Source organism: Columba livia, chromosome 2 (assembly GCF_036013475.1).
Source record: "Columba livia isolate bColLiv1 breed racing homer chromosome 2, bColLiv1.pat.W.v2, whole genome shotgun sequence".
Classification (NCBI taxonomy): Eukaryota; Metazoa; Chordata; class Aves; order Columbiformes; family Columbidae; genus Columba; species Columba livia.
Window position 1 is genome coordinate 72,838,507 of NC_088603.1, and position 16,441 is coordinate 72,854,947.

Below are 16,441 nucleotides of genomic sequence, written 5' to 3' on the forward strand. Positions count from 1 at the left end.
TCTATTTATGTTCCAGTCATGCTCAGTGTGGCTTTGAGGTCTGAAGCTCTTGTAATTGCCTGGAATATGTCACTCTGCAGCAAGGTTCATTGTTCTGTTTTCCCCAAGAGGAAGGCTGAGCATTTTAGCTGTAGGACTTCCCTTTCAATTGAGCAGAGAGACATAGCTAAATTCCCATGTATTGTTTTGTTGAAACACTATTAATTATGGCTTTCATTATAAGCATGTCAGTTCTATGAGATCTAGACAGAAATTTATGCATTTGGTGGGAAGCAGCCAGAGCTTTATTTGGAGATTATACTTGAGCTTTAGGAGCCAGGTTTTGGTCCCTGTTGATAGAAGTACCTTAAACTTTGCAGGATCAGTAGGATGCTTGTTTGGTTCCCTGATTTCTCAAAGGGTCAGAGACTTAATTTTTTTCTTTCCTTTTTCTCAACTTCTTGCTGCCAGGTTTCCTTTGCTATTCCCCAGAAAATGCTCAAAACATTTAGACATTAAAACCAATTAAATGAGAGTGAACTCAAAGCTCTGTGCCTTGCAGGAAGATTTAGAGGGGCAAGATTCAGCAGGGATTGAACTCAGTTTCAGGAAGCTGTGCAAGATGTGGCTTCAGAAAGGCTAACAGCCCAACCTCACCCATGTTACTTTGCATGGGAACCTCTCTCCTTTGTGCCTTCCCTTGAAGAGATATGAATGCATTTTTAAATAGTGAAGAATTCCTTTAGCTTCCTTTCAAGTCCCCAAGGTACTGTTGGCCGTGGGAACCTCTCTATATAGATCCTATGGAACCAGCAGCTTGGAGCATAGCCATGACACTTCTGTGTAAGAATGCACACATGCTCTATGCAAAACTCTTCATTGGTGTTGATAGATTGGGTGGAAAAGGCATATTTTTATTCTCTAGAGTAGTTTATTTTGTGAATGACAAATCTACACTGGCTTGTCTTCACTGGGGACTGAAAGCAGGCTTGCTGCTAAGATTCACATAAATACGAGATTTCTTTAGATCCAGGTGCTGTTCTCTCTGCTCCTTATTTAATGCATGTTTGATCAAGTCAATTATACACTGAAGACCTCTAGGGAGGAGAGCTGTGAAGAAAATATCTTTCTTCATGCCTGTCAGAAGGTAGGTCTGCCACATCCAGGACTGCTTCGGTACTTTGTTTGTAGTGTGGAGCAGCCTGCTTTTTGTTACTCCAGTTGGTGGGTTGGTTCAGAAAGTTCAAGTGCTCCTGGATTTACTGGCATCTGTTTCTAAAATTGTTTGCTGTGCTGAACATGAGAAACCAGCCAGGGCTTTGCTGCAGGCAGAGGGCCTGCTCAGTTGTCCTGCTTGCCCAGCCTGACTCTGCTTTTGGCCAGCTGTTGCCCAGAGCCTGTGTAGATGAGCAAGCAGGATTTGCTTCCAGGAAATATACACTTTGGAGTTCTTGGCCTCTCTTCTGGAAGAGTAGGCTGACAACTGTCATCCAGACCGGCAGCCTTCAGCAATGAGAGCTCTCTCTCCTCCTTAACTCACGAATGGGTTACCTCCAAGATGGTGCTGATTTTTTTTTTTTTTTTTTTTTTTCTCTTTCAGAGATGAGTCATTTCAGGAATGCCTCTGTTTTCTGCAAGACCCCAAAAATGTGATTTGGAAACAAAGGGTCAAAACCAGCGATGGTAACATAGGGCAGATGTTTGGCTGAGGTTTTTTTCAATAGCACAGAAATTGCTTCATGAACCAGATTTTCTCCAAAATGTCATGGGTGCTTGTCCCTGTAAATTGTGTGGACAAGGTAGAAGCACCTTGGGTTCTTAAGATTAAGTGTGCCAGCTCATACTACTCTAAAGTGTTTTTCTCCAAACTCAGAGTCTTGTGGGCAGAAGGGGACAGAATGTATTAAGATAGTTGATTTTAGTGCAAATAGAGAACTCTCAGGTTCTTCCATCATGTCCTGAATTTGGTAAAAACATGGGGTTTTTTCCTCATAATAAACAAACATCTTACTGTGCCAAATACTTTTAAGCACGTTTAGATTTATTGCGTTTGTACTTGAGATACTGCCCTGTTCTAAGGCAACATGTACAAATAACACAATCTGCAAAAATTAAGACGCTGGTCAGCACTGTAAGAAACCCCTGTGGTTTCTAGCCCTTGTGGAACTATAGCAACAAAAAACCCTCTTTATAAATGCCTATGAAAGGCATTTAAACTTTTTTGTTAAACTATCTTCAAGTATGTTGGCTTATAAGTTAGTACCATTGTGGATGGCATGTGATTGACTAAATCATCTGGTGATGGTGGCCACTAGAGCTGTGTCCTCTCATTTGCTCTGAGCTGCTCTATGTGGCCCTGAGTGGGGATGTATTGAGTCAGATTTTTCAAAGAATCCTGTTTCCATTTAGAAATAGAAATATGTAGCAGCCTTCTTGTGGACGTAAGTTTCTCTTTCACAGAATCACAGAACGTTAGGGATTGGAAGGGACCTCAAAAGATCATCTAGTCCAATCCCCCTGCCAGAGCAGGAACACACAGATGAGGTTACACAGGAATGTGTCCAGGCAGGTTTTGAATGTCTCCAGAGAAGGAGACTCCACAACCTCCCTGGGCAGCCTGTTCTAGTGCTCTGTTAAATGTGAGAATAAACTTCTCAGTGAGGGTAAGTGGAACCTCTTGTGTTCCAGTTTGCACCCATTACCCCTTGTCTTACCATTGGTTGTCACTGAGAAGAGCCTGGCTCCATCCTCATGACACTCACCCTTTATATATTTATAAACATTAACAAGGTCACCCCTCAGTCTCCTCCAAATTAAAGAGACCCAGCTCCCTCAGCCTTTCCTCATAAGGGAGATGCTTCACTCCCTTAATCATCTTTGTTGCCCTGCGCTGGACTCTCTTCAACAGTTGAATTGAGGGGCCCAGAACTGGACACAATATTCCAGATGGGGTCTCACCAGGGCGGAGTAGAGGGGGAGGAGAACCTCTCTCGACCTGCTAACCACCCCCTTCTATAACACACCCCAGGATGCCATTGGCCTTCTTGGCCACAAGGGCACAGTGCTGCCTCATGGTCATCCTGCTGTCCACTACTCTTTACTTCATGAGTACTTTTAAAATTATTATTATTTTTGTTTAACCCCTGCAGATATTTTACTGTGTCTGCAGTTTGAGAATTGTTACAGTCAGTTTTATTGTGGAGGAGATAATTTTGATTCCTGCTGTCTAAAGCCTTTCTGCATGAATTTCCTGTTCCTGGATGTTCACAGTAAAGGATTTGCTATCACTAGTAGCACATTTAGAAGGAAACAGTGCAACTTTTGAGCACTTCACTGAAATTCTAACTAGCTCTCACACAACACAAAATGCAATAGCCTGCTTAGCAGCGTTATATCAAGTGCTGTACTAATGTGTAAAAAGAGTGGGGAGAAAAGTGGTGAAGTTGCAAAAAAGAGTTTGCTGTCACTGGAAAAGGGAGACTAGAGAAGAGAGAAATGGACTACAGTGTTTCACCCAAGCCAATGCTTTCAAACTTGATTGATTGTTATTAAATAAGTTTGAGAAAGTTTGTCCTTGTCCCATGGTACTGTGGTTAGACATGTAGCCTGTTGAATTGTGTCCTTGTAGCTGTTCTGAAGGTGTTATTGCCAGCAGAATAATGTCCTGTTTATGAGATTTTGGAGGTATTGGGGAATTACTGAAGGGATCTGTCACTCCTTATTTTTTTCTTCTTGTTTCTGGCTTGCCTTGGTGATGGAAAAGGTTGGTATGTGGAAAATCCTGAAACAGACTGTCAAGAAGAGCAACAGTTTGAAATAGTGAAACCCCATTTCAAGATATTGTAAAGAGCCAGAGGAAGCTTTCTGGGAAGGGAATTGAAGCCAACCACATAGAAGTCTGGACTATTTAATTAGCCTGTCATGAGGTTTTTGAAAGCAAAGATGGAGCTCTATTAGCCTGTTGGCTTCATGGCAAGTGAGAGCTGGCTGGAGCCTGTTCATCTGCTTGTAGTTTTGGGATGTCTTAAAGCCCTAAAGCCTGTGGGTTTTTTTGAAAAATGACATTTTCTAAGAGGCGAGTTGGCTGCTAGGAGTCAGAATCACAACAGAGCCAAAATAAGCTTCATGTTTCTTAACCCCCATGTCACTGTGAGGTTCAGATATCCCAGATGATGTGCAAATGCACAAGGACTGTGTGTTGTGAGCTGCCAGGTTTTAGTGAGGGGGGAAAAGGAAAATAAACTACAGTTGTCCATTATGTAAATACATGGCAGATATGAAAAAGGCTGAGTTATTCAAAGCTAATAATGTTTATGAGGAAGGGGAGGAGGCGACTGTAGAATAAGAAAAAGAGCTAGGGGTGTGAGTAAACTGAAAACTCAGACTGTGACTTCAGTTTTTGGCACAAGTCAGCAGAATAAATAAAGCACTGGGATGGTAGGCAGCAGGGAAAAGAGAAGTGTCAGGAGTAGCATAAAGAGCGAGTCTCAAGCCAGCGTACTGTGCATTGTGTTAGTAGGCATCAAGCTGGATTCGTGGGAAAGATGGGTAACAGCAAAAGAGACTAAAGGATTTGAATGAAGGCAACCAACAGATTGCTGTGTTCCAGTCATTTTTATACTCTGGTATGAATCAGATGCAGCTCCATGGGACTTCAAAGAGGAATACTGATGTAACGCTAGGAGAGAGATGGGCTTCCTTTTTATTAAAAAATATGCAGATTAGATAAAATTGTGATTGACATGCTTCCGGGTATGTGGGGAGCTGGCATCAAGGGCTGAGAAACTAGCAAGTTAGAAAGGCTCAAAGAGGGGGGACTGCTTATTCTCTCCTGATACAAAATGATTATTAAGAAAGACAAACTTACTAAAATGATGTAGGAAATATAATTTTGTGCAGATTGTAGCCAACAGTACTCTTGCCATACTTCACGTATGTGTGAAGAGGAGATTAGGAGCCTAAATGCCTCAGGATCTTTAATGCTGTATGGGAGCAGCTCTGGATAGGTCAAATGAGAAGGACACGAGGCTTCCTCCAGCACCGCTTTTTTCCTTTTACAGGTATTGCTGACCTTTTCAGATGGTGAATGATTTTACACATCCTTGTCAAAAGCTATTCTGAGCATTGGTAAAGTTCTGCTTCAAGGTTGCTGTTTGATAAAGGCGACACAGTAGAGAGGGATGAAGGGTGTTAAATATGTGACTGGTTACAATACCGATCTGAAAGATGGGCAAGGATATAGCGCATAGCTTTCGTAGAATTGTAGAATCATTTTGGTTGGAAAAGACCTTTAAATCATCAAGTCCAGCTGTTAACTGAACACTGCCAAGTCCACCTCTAAACCACGTCCCTAAGCCTCATCTGTGTGCTTTTTAAACACATCCAGAGATGGTGACTCCACCAGTCCCCTGGGCAGCCTGTTCCAATGCCTGACAACCCTTTCTGTGAAGATATTTTTCCTAATATCCGACATAAACCTCCCCTGGTGCGACTTGAGACCATTTCCTCTCATCCTATCACTTGCTTCTTGGGAGAAGAAACTGACACCCCAATCCCTGCAACCGCCTTTCAGGTAGTTTTAGAGAGTGAGAAGGTCTCCTCTCAGCCTCCTTTCCTGCCCCGAACAGCCCCAGTTCCCTCAGCCAGGAGCTCCTGTTTCATGTGGTTCCTGCTCCTTCCCTCAGTAAACTTGAGTGACACCATTTTTAGATCATGTGATGCGTAGTTCCTGCTAAAGAAAGAAAACTGCCATTCTGTTTAGCTCTTTCTAGGCAGTAAAAACCTGTGCAGATCAAATAACAGTGCAAAATCATTGCACTGTTCCGTTCCATCGTCTGTTTAAAAAAATGTACTTATTTTTTGTTTACAACAGAGGACATCAAGGATCTACCTCCAGAATTCTAGAACAACTTGTGGAAGTTCCCCCATCATATATTACCTTGGCCCAAGGATCTTTAACGTGCAACTCCTGAAGCTGTGCCAGCAGGGCCTGTTTTGTAGTTTTATGAACAATTCTGATCTTCACAAGTGTCAAATTCAGAAATTCTGCTGTTTGGTCACTGTGATAGAGGATAGAATTGTTTAAAATTGTCTTGATACAAAGATAACTGAGTGACTTGTCAGTAAAATAAATTCTTTTATTAAAAACATAGAAAAATTACTGGAAAAATGTGGTTAAAACTCTTAGGATGGGCAAAACATTGTAAGCTTATTGGCTAACTTGTCCATGCAGAATATACCTATGAAGACTGCACATTGTGCTTCGTGTACAGTCAGTTGTTAATGTATCATAAATATATTTTAAACAAGAGATTTTAAAAATTTAGATCTAAGCAAAATTTATTTCACATTTGCTTTTACTGACAGTTATGTGTCTAAACATCATGGTTACTGTCAGAAATATCAAACTTTACCAGGATCTTAGAGCACAGGTTTACTAATTTACACAAATGAAAAAGTAGGGATGGGGGAAAATCTCTAGCTAAGATTTTTGAGAAGTTGGAGGTCATTTTGCTTTGTTCCAGGGTTGTGCGAACTGTAATATGCTTTTCGGTTAAACTGGTTTGGGGCTGTTTACCCATTCTGGGCACCTAGCCAGCCTAACTTACAAAACTGCGATTATCATGATTGTTAGGAATAGTTCCACTTCTTCTCTCGGATTTTTTTCTGCCTTGCTTCTTTTCTTCTTCAAGGAAGTCTTAAATTTTCCTGTCAGTTCTGAGGAGACCCTAATTTTCCCCTTAGGGGTTCCCACAGAGACGCAGAGTTGCAGAGGCTCTCTGGCTCTCTGACAAATTTAATCCTTCCAGAGGCAGCAACGAGCAAGAGTTCTACTTCTCGGGATCGAATTCCTGCTGCCACCAACCAACAAAGCCAAGTCTTGCTGTTGAGAGATCCACAGTGTTCAGGATTTTTTAATTTTATGGTTTGACCCAGAATTTCTAAATATACGTTGAACTTGAAGGCTGTGAGGCTTTGGCATTTGAATTGTTCCTCATTTATGGCCAGACCCTTTCTGTGGCAGTTGCCAGAGGTTGGTAGGTGAGTACTTCTGAAGTATTTTGATGCACGTCAACAAAACACAAGACAAAAGCAAAGAACTCGCACCAGCTGTTGGCCACCCAGCAGCCTTTGGACTGCAAGTACAGTGAGGTACCTGTGGTCTGAAGGCCCTTGGGTGACGCAGTGTTTACTGCACTGTTGCCTCTGGCCTCACAGTCTCCAGGAGGAATAAGCCCCTGCTTCCATCTGGCTCCTAGAAAATTCCTTTCCAACTCTTCCCCACTTGCTGCTCTGGCTGGATGTAGATGTGAATGGCTTTAATTATCAAGGGGAGCATGTTGAAAGGTGCAGTTTCATGTTGCTGATGTGAGCTGGTGTCATGGCTTCCTTCATGAGAAAGCCTGTGAGGTGGTGATAGCGTGTTGATCTAGTGGAGAAACCAGGCAAGTCTGTAATCTTAGCAATGTCGTACCCTGCTGTTTTATCATCAGTGATTTGCAGGGTCAAGTATGGCAGCAGTCCAGGCATGGCGCATGGACGCCATGGCATGGCTCTTCGAACAGAGCTCCTGTTGTGTACGATAGGCAAAACAGATGTGAAAGATCCTTAATCTCAGCTGTCATCCTTGCGGAGGAGCTGCGCTTCCCTTTCATGCGTTTCATGTAGGTTCTGGGTGGGATGCCCTGATTCTCCGTTCTCTGTGCGAGTGGTTTCAGTTTGTGATGCGGCAGTGGTCGGAGAGAAAATCCAGTGCTTATCTCACTTGTGCCTTGCACTGCTGGGCTGCTGTGTCCTCAGTGATAACGCGTTTCTGGGGAATGTGTCGTCAGTCCTTGCCGTTAGTGCTGGAGCTCTTCTCAGGTTACAGTTGCTCTTCATGAGTATGAACTTAGAGCACCAGGAAAGTCAAAGATGGGGAAATAATGGTGGTGTGTCAGTTTACAGTGGATAACTGGCCAGAAATTTTCCATAAGGCAATTTTCTGAGCTCAAACCAATGTATTGGGGTACAAAATGCTGGTGAAGATTTCTGAAGTCTCTGAATGTAAAGCCAGAAACTCTGTGCATGTCTTTTTCTAGACACTGGCAAAATGACATATATTTTCGGCCAACCAACCTCTCTCAGGAATGTCTGGGCAATTTTTATGTGCCTTATTTGTGTAATTTAAATATATATATAAGGGTTACAATCTGCTGTATTGTTTATCTGGTTTTGAAAGTTCAGTAATCAAAAGAAATTTACCAGAGAGGGGATTGAAAAAGATCTTAAGTGACATGCTGAGAATCAGTGCTAACTGGTTCAGTGGCAAAATTGTGGCTTTAATGCCTCTGTGTTGAGAACTGTCTAGAGCAGTTGTGCCACATCTCATGTTCAGGAAGGTTGTTTTCCCTGAGAGCATTAACTTACCACAGAGAGATGGGTGAGGCTACCCTGCTCACAGAAGTGTAGTGAGGGAACTGAATGGCATTTTGATAAAAGCTTCCCAGAAACTCCTCTCAACTTTTCAGGTTTTGAGATATCTCATTGATAGTCTTCTATTCTTATGTGCCTTTTTTTTTAATTGACAACCGTCTTTTCAACCAATTCTGTTTAAACTGTCTGTGAAAATGTATTAGCTGAGTCACAATATCTAAATCTGTAGCGGAATACAAAAGAATTGAGTGAATGTGAAAAACTACTGTTGCCCTCATCTGAATGACTGGTGGTGATGCTGGGGGTATCCACTGTAGGGGAACCTGAACTGTAGACACTGGGGTTGCATCTCTTAATGAAGTGTGTGCATCAGCCTATCTACTTGTGCCAGAACCTGTCAGTAGCACCGGGGATCTGAATTATTTGTTAAGTGTTTATTCTAATTCAGAGCTGGTCTCCAAATTTCCTGCTTTACATCATTAGGACTAACAATTTGCAAAGATCTTCTGTTGAAGGAATTAGAAGTAATTCTGCTGCCCCACAGGCTAATATAAATAATTTCAGTTGCTTATGATTCTAGGGGAAAATAAAGCTGTTCTCATGAGCTGAAATGGATTGTCTAAAATGTTCAAAGGACTGGAGTTGTTGCCCCTGGTTTCTCCATCACCCTGGCTGTTGTGGTTAATTTTGCTCCAAGAAAACTGATGTCAAGACTTGATGTGTTTTGTTTTCTTCTTTTTCTTTCCCTTCTCTTGGATGCGTGGACTTGTTTCATTTCTATCCAGAACACAATTTTCTGTCAGCATGAATGAACATGTAGTTCCTTCAGAAACATTCAAAAATAAGTGTGGCTCCAGTTATTCCTAGACACAATATAATGCTGGCTTCACAAATACTTCTGTGGATGTTACAGCCCAGCTCTTGAGATTACAAAGTTGTTTTCCGACATTCTGGCATGAAGCAAGCAGGAAAACTTCTGGTGGACAAGGTGTTTTCCCTTTGCTTTCTTATTTAGATCCTCTTGATTCAAGGGGTCATTTAGTTTTAAAACTCCCAGCTTTGTGTTGTTTTCATTTTGGATGCTAAACAAGAGTTAACAAAATAATACTTCCAGTATATAAGTTCAGGGTTTATCAGGTTTCCAGGTTAAAACGCCGCCTCTCTTTCTGAGCATAAAGCCTGGGACGGGTGGGCGTGGTAGGGAGACGAAAGGGGAAAAATACGGGGATGTGTCTGTCTTTTGACATTTGAACATGGAAAGAAAACTGTTATTTTGTCATTTTTACTTTAGAACATGTAGTGCAAGCATGGTTTCTGTAGATGTGTGTTCCAGCTATTCCTGGCTTAGCAGGTGTTGTTAGGTTTGGTTTGGTGGGTGGTGGTCATTGTTTGTTTGTTTTTGAATAACACTGTTTAGTTAAAGATCCCAGTCCAACTTGACGAGCTCAGTGAATTCCAAAACCATTTTATTTGCAAGAAGCAGCATCTGCATTTCACAGCAGTTGCTACTGGCAGCAGCCCATTTGCCCAGCATGTGATTTGGTGGCACTGAGGGCGGCCTCAGTGAGTGCCTTTTCCTACTGGGACAGATGGTACAGTGAACTTAATGAAAATTAATTAATAAGGGGGAAGTGAGAAAGACAAGCAGGACTTTGAAGGTTGTTTATATTCTAGGTTTTGTCTAACAGAATATTTTGCTGGAGATGGAAGTAAAGGGTTCTAATGAATGAGACTAGGAAAGCAGCAACTACGAAATACTGGTTTATCACAGAATTATGAGTTGACTTGTCACCCTGCAGAGGTGCCAAGGCCAAAGCAATGTTTCAGGTACTGTGAAAGGCATGTATTGGTTTTAAGTATTGCAATCCTGTGTATCCTCAAAGAAATAAATGCATTGTTTTTCTTTGAACAAATAACTTTTTCTATGGCTTTTATCAAGCAGAGTGAAGGATGATCCTTGTCTTGAAACATGCAAGTTGATCTGTACTTAGCTGTGTTCTGGATGATTTCATACCATCCAGCACAAGATGTTGGGCTCTCAAAGTCTAAAGCATGTAGTGGTGTGGAGCCTGATGAACCTGCGGTTCTAGCCACAAAAGTTGATTGGTGAACGATGACTGGATAGCTGGAAAATGAATGTGTGTTTATTCACAGAATGGTTGAGGTTGCATGGGGCCTGTAGAGGTCCCATCCTGCTGCTCAAGTAGAGCCACCTAGAGCAGGTTATCCATGGCCGTGTTCAGAAGGCTTTTTTTGAGTATCTTCAGTGATGGAGACTCTACAGCCTCCCTGGGCAAACTGTGCTGGTGCTCAGTCACCCTTACAGTAAGGGTTTCCTGATGTTCAGAGACAACCTCTGTGTTTCAATTTGTGCCCATTGCTTCTGGGCCTGTCACTGGGCACCACTGAGAAGATCCTGGCTCCATCCTTCATCCATCTCCCTTCAGGTATTTATGCATACGGGTGAGATTTCCTGAGTCTTCTTTTCTCTGTCTTGTCCCTCTCAGATGTGAGGGTGGTTGAAGTCCCTTGTGAGGACAAGGGCCTGCAAACATGGTGCTTGTAGCCTATGAGTTTAGGCATAGGCACTCACCATGTGCTCCACACTGATGTGTGGAACAGGTACTTGTCCACCTGATGTTCTTGTCAGTTGTATTGCTTCTGGCACTGAGGGACTTAAGGGAGAATAACTGCCATTCCTTTATTTCCTCCTGCAGCTTCTTTAACTTCTTACCTTCTGTTTCTTGTTGATTTCTAATTCCTCTTATTTGTTTTAGTTTTCCCTGTGCAGGAGGGATGAGGAGGACCAGAAGAACTCCATCACCATCTTCTTTTGTACTGCACTTCAAAATCTTTGCATGTCAAACTACTCGTCATCCTGTGAGTATCTCATAAGGTAATTATATTTGGGTTTTGTTTGGTTTTAAGTCTGGTGCATGACGTAATCTGCCAGTTATGTCCCTGAGTAAGGAAAAAAAAATGCAGAGCTGTGAGTGAAGCATTTTGTAGAGAAATCTGGCAGGCTGTGCAGAAACAGGATCATTGTGATCTTTTGCTATACAGGGGCTCTCTTCCTGATACTTCTTCCCTTGGAAAGGAAAATTCAGCTGTGTGCCACCTTCAGTATAACTGAGTTCCTAGGCTATGGCTGTGTAAGACAACCTGTGTGCTGACAGCTGCTGGCAGTTCCTTAGGATGGAAAAATCATATGGCAAACTGTAATTGAGTTAAGAGGTCTCTCATCCCTCCTGCTTTTTTCAGAAGTGTATTTGTCATGTACCAAATGAATGTGAAGTGCCTCAACTTCCACTAATAAACCTAGGTAGAGTTTTGGCTCTATTTATTGAAGGAAGTCTCTCCTGTCTGCTGGACAGAAATGTCTTGTTTGCTGCCTCATTCCATAGATGTTTGCAGTACTGTAATATTTTATCCACTGTTTGGGTTAAGCATGAAACATATCAGTCTAAATCTGAGCAGTTTGTAGCTTGGTATTATGTGGGTCTTTTTCTATTCTTTTGAAGTATGCCTGACTTTAAGAAACGAATCTCACCAAAAAGATGATTTGATTCATCTGAGCCTTGTTTTCAGAACAATAACGGTACAGCTTCTGAAGCACACAGAAGTGTCTTTTAGCTGTGTCAGCAATCCAGGGAAGGACTCACTGAAGGAAACTGCTTCAAATCCTGGCTTCATGCAAATTAGGAAGTTTGAACAAGGAAAAGATGTATAGGTGAGTTCAGATCTTCAAATTGCCCCAAAATACCTTTTGTTGTAGATTAGTTTACCCAGGACTAAAACCTTGCTCTGCTTTTTATTTGTGCTTAAACTAATGTGTCAGCAGAAGGTGTGGTTAAGTGAACACAGGTGGCTTTCAGACAGTTCCAAGTACATTCAACCCATGGCTCTCTGGTACTGTTTTCTGACTAGGAGAAGAGTTCTCTTATTTCTTTTCAAAAATAGACTTGAATGTGGTGGAACTCTTGTGGGGAAAGTGTACTCTATGGCTTCAATGCAGTGCAGGTGCCAGTGCTTGTCAATTTACAGTTTGCCAGTGCCTGAGACATTACCTGTTTCAGGAAGACAACTAGAATACCATAGAGAGATTCCTACACTGCGTTATCAAGGCTCCCATGCTGCTTTTAAGTTTCGGCACCAACACTGACAGTTGCCTTGCAGCATATCTCTGCACTCCATAAGTAATTAAGCAGATTGTGGAGTACAGTGATGCAATGAAGATAGCAGACAGTCTTGACAGGAGGCTTGGGGATCAGGACTGAGCAAGGCTCAAGCTAGCTGAAATTTATATTCCAGTACCATTACTCCTAATTCTCCTAGCCCCTGACTAGACTTCTGACACCCAAACAGGTGTTGTGACTTGCCTTCAGGCCTGAAGGAAGAAAAAAACTGAGGAAAATTTTTTCCTTCTTCTTTTTTTTTTTTTTTTTAAGCCATATGGATGTTCTCTTGGGCATCATTCAGATATATACTGTTTCTATTATTCCACTGAAGCTGAGGCCAACAATTCATGATGCTCCAAAATTCTCCAGGTACAAGTTGTTCACGCATCACTACTAGAATCAGCATAGAAAAGCCATTTTGAAGTACCACTGCTACGGTGAGTCTGTGACTCCAAATGAGGTGTCTCAGAAGTCAATGCTGGCTTTAGCAGCCTCCTGTGCTTCTCCTTGGCCAGTCAGACTTCTGTGGCTATTGTTCTGCCACATCATCAGAGGCTAAATCTGATGCTTCTGGTTAATTTCTCTCTGCAGTACTGCAGGTTTATGTAGGACAACAGAAGCAGGCTAGACAAAGACTTGTGTCTTCTGTGAAGCAAAGCTTTGAAAACACACATTTTAAAAGGTCTTAAGCTGGTTTCCGTGATATCTCAGGCCTGACTGCGTGCCAGTAGAAGCCTATACTTGTTCTTTGTTCTCTTCTGGTTTTGCAAAGACTAAACTAGATGTCACTAACTTTCACACACATCACAGGAGACTTACTGATCTATACTGAAAAGAACTGGATGGTATTTTCCTAAAGAAATAGTATCCCTGTAGTCCAATATACAGACATAATGTGTATATTGTTTATGAATGAGAACATAATTTGTTAATTGTGTAGTTATTTTCTGCTTTTAATATAAAGGTATGAAAATTGCACAGGGATATTGACAGTTCATATGAATTGGGTTTGCAGTTGGGACTTTTTCCAGACAAGAACAAGAGCTTAGACGGTAAGGAACTTAATATGCATCATAATATGCAAAGTGCAGGCATCATAACAGTCTGACTGATGATAACATAAAAATAAAGCAAATAGAATTATTTTCTGCTTGAATTGCCTGCACCTGCAACTGATTTAATTTTTGTTAAATATCTCTGGATCCAGTCCTCTGTTACGGTGAAATTCATTAATGTTTATGGAAAGCATAAATAATCCTTCAGCTGAAATAGATGCAATCTGTGTCCAGATGCTTCTTAGAGATGCCAAAAAAATGGATCTTCATGTAAATTTGAGCTGAACTCCAAAATGTTTAAGATTTCAGAACTGTAGGTAAGGTATCTCTCCTTCTCCCTTTTAATAAAATCAAATTCAACCAAGGAATTCTTGCTTTACCACAGCATTGTAGGGAAAATGACCAATTTTTAAGAGATTACAAAGAAACATTCACTGATTGGTCTTTTAGAACTGTAACAAAATAATTGAGTAGAATTACTTCCTCTATGTCTTCTTCCACAACCAATCTCATCAGAGAACTTCTATATGGTTTACAACAATAACTTGATTTTAAACTTTTCATTTGAAGGAAATTAAGAGCTTTTAGAAGTTTAACGGACTAACACATAAATACTGAAGTCTTTAATGTGCAAGATTTGTTTAAGCGACTCCAAAATGAGAACTGAAATGCCTTTGAAAAAGACAACTCTGTGAGAGAGTCACATTTAAAATGTGTTAAGAAATATTAGTTTTATTTAACCAGTTTTCACAGCTGAATATTTATTCTATAAAAACTTTACAGATTGTACAGTTTATATATAGTTCAAACTACTAGAACAAAAAAGTAGGTCCCACAGATGCAAAAATACTGTACCAATCCAAGGTAAAGGCAGATTTACACACTGTACAGCTCTCCACTGGGAAGGGGAGGTGGGTCAGTTCCAAGTAAAAACTTCAAAACTGTACAAAAATAAGGTTTGTTTTCTTTTTCATTCTTCACAATACATTCAATAAAATTGCAAGCACAGATACCCAAGTAGTAGTAGATATCTGCAGTCAGGAATCAATAACCACTCCTGAAAGGAATGCAAAATAGGTCTATTTACACAGGGCACTCTTTTACACCATACCGTATATAGTGTATATTTAAAATAATAAAAAAGCATAGACAGAGAACATTAAACATCTAATATAAGGTAGTTTTTTTTTTTTAAAAGGAGTTTTTTTTTTACTTAATAGTGTGCCAAAAGAATTTTAACTTATTAAATAATATATTCTAAGTGAACCTAAAATTTATGAACATAAAATGCGTTTTTGGTGTGATACATCAATTAAACCAGCAAACAGGAAAAAAAGGAACCAAAAAGGAAACCCAAACTGTATATAAAGTAGTATTCTCACCCAGCAACAGAAGCACTTATGTAGTTAAAAAAAATAAAAATAAAACAAAAATAAAACAAAAACCCCAGAGAGACTATTTAAGAACCCACTAAAGCTAACTTATAACTTAGGATATTCATACACAAGATATTCAGTGATTCACTAATACTGCAAAAGAAGCTGCTTTTTTTTTTCCTTCTCCCTTCCAATTCCCCCCCCTTTCCCCTCATTCCCCTTCCCCAAGGGCCAGTGGTTTCTTCATGCTAACTGGGTAAGAATTAAACATATTCCTGCCCCCTTCCTCCCACCCTTCTATACCTCTCCCCAAGAAAGGACAGAGTGTTTTCTTAGCATTAATCCTGAGCACACTCTCTCTTGGGGTATTTGTGTGATTTAATCTTAACAGGGCTTAAATCCCCAACATTTTAGAATGTTCCATTACTTGAGGTATTTCAACCTTCTTCTGAGACCATGCTTGTATCTTAGCTGATTCACTGGGCAGTGAAAGTAAGGGCTGGCTAATACCCGTTTCAATTCTGTATTCTAATGAAAAAGAAAAGCACTATTCCAGACTTCCCTGCCACACAGAAAATAATGCAACACCATTCACTTTTTAATCCATTCTCTATTTGATACAGTACTAGCCAAAGGTAACAGAAACTAGAGCCTTTAAAGAGATGTTTGGTAGTGCACTCTATATTTTTTTTAGCTTGTGTGTATGTGTCTATGTAGACACATTCACACACATATTACATTTTTGTAGATATATATATATAAAAGACATATATATGCACACACATACACTTGTGTGTATGTATATATATCTATATGTAACAATCAGGGAAAAAGGAGTTTTGTTCAAATTTAACTGATACAGTACTTTTAAACCCCTTGACAAAAGGGGAAAGGGGGGTCCACTCCTGTTCCCAAGCTGAGCAAGGGGTGAGTTTATATACTTTTTTAAAATGGGCATATTTTGCTTGCCCTCATGTCCAAGAAATACAATTCCAGTGTCAATGGGCATCTCATCAGAACTCATCAATTTTCTTCTGCAGATATTTTAACATCGAGTCCATCCCTTGTGCTGAGCCCCAGATTTTCTTCAAAACTTCACACTCCTTTTCATTTGCTTGTTCCAAGTCCACCTTCATGATATTACGTACTAAAGCTTTGGATTCTTCAAGTACCTAGGCCAAAACAAAAACCAATCAGAGCTGGGTTACTATGACATGAGAACTGAGCAACATACGAGCTCTTACAGGTTTATGTGGACAAATTCGGAAGTTGATTGTGATATTAAATTATAACTCAGAATAATTCAGGATTTCTGCACAGTTCTTAGCGCAACTCTTTACATTGTTGACTAGAATACGTTGAACTATGTTAAAACCAAAATGTATTGTAAAGAATCCAATGCTGTTTTAATGTTCTTAAACACAATGTACTATGGCAT

The 16,441-nt window shown here is 40.6% G+C and overlaps 1 protein-coding gene across 4 annotated transcripts in view; it reads right to left on the reverse strand.

Annotated features, from left to right (window-relative positions):
- Positions 1–14,332: 14,332 nt before the first annotated feature.
- The window catches only part of CDYL (chromodomain Y like), a 106,917-nt gene continuing 104,808 nt past the window's right edge, over positions 14,333–16,441 (reverse strand). For all 4 annotated transcript variants that reach the window (XM_065052490.1, XM_065052491.1, XM_065052493.1 and 1 more), the window contains one exon: positions 14,333–16,175. In XM_065052490.1, coding sequence (XP_064908562.1) covers positions 16,017–16,175 — 159 coding nt within the window. In that variant the 3' untranslated portion in view covers positions 14,333–16,016. The remainder of the gene's footprint in view (positions 16,176–16,441) is intronic.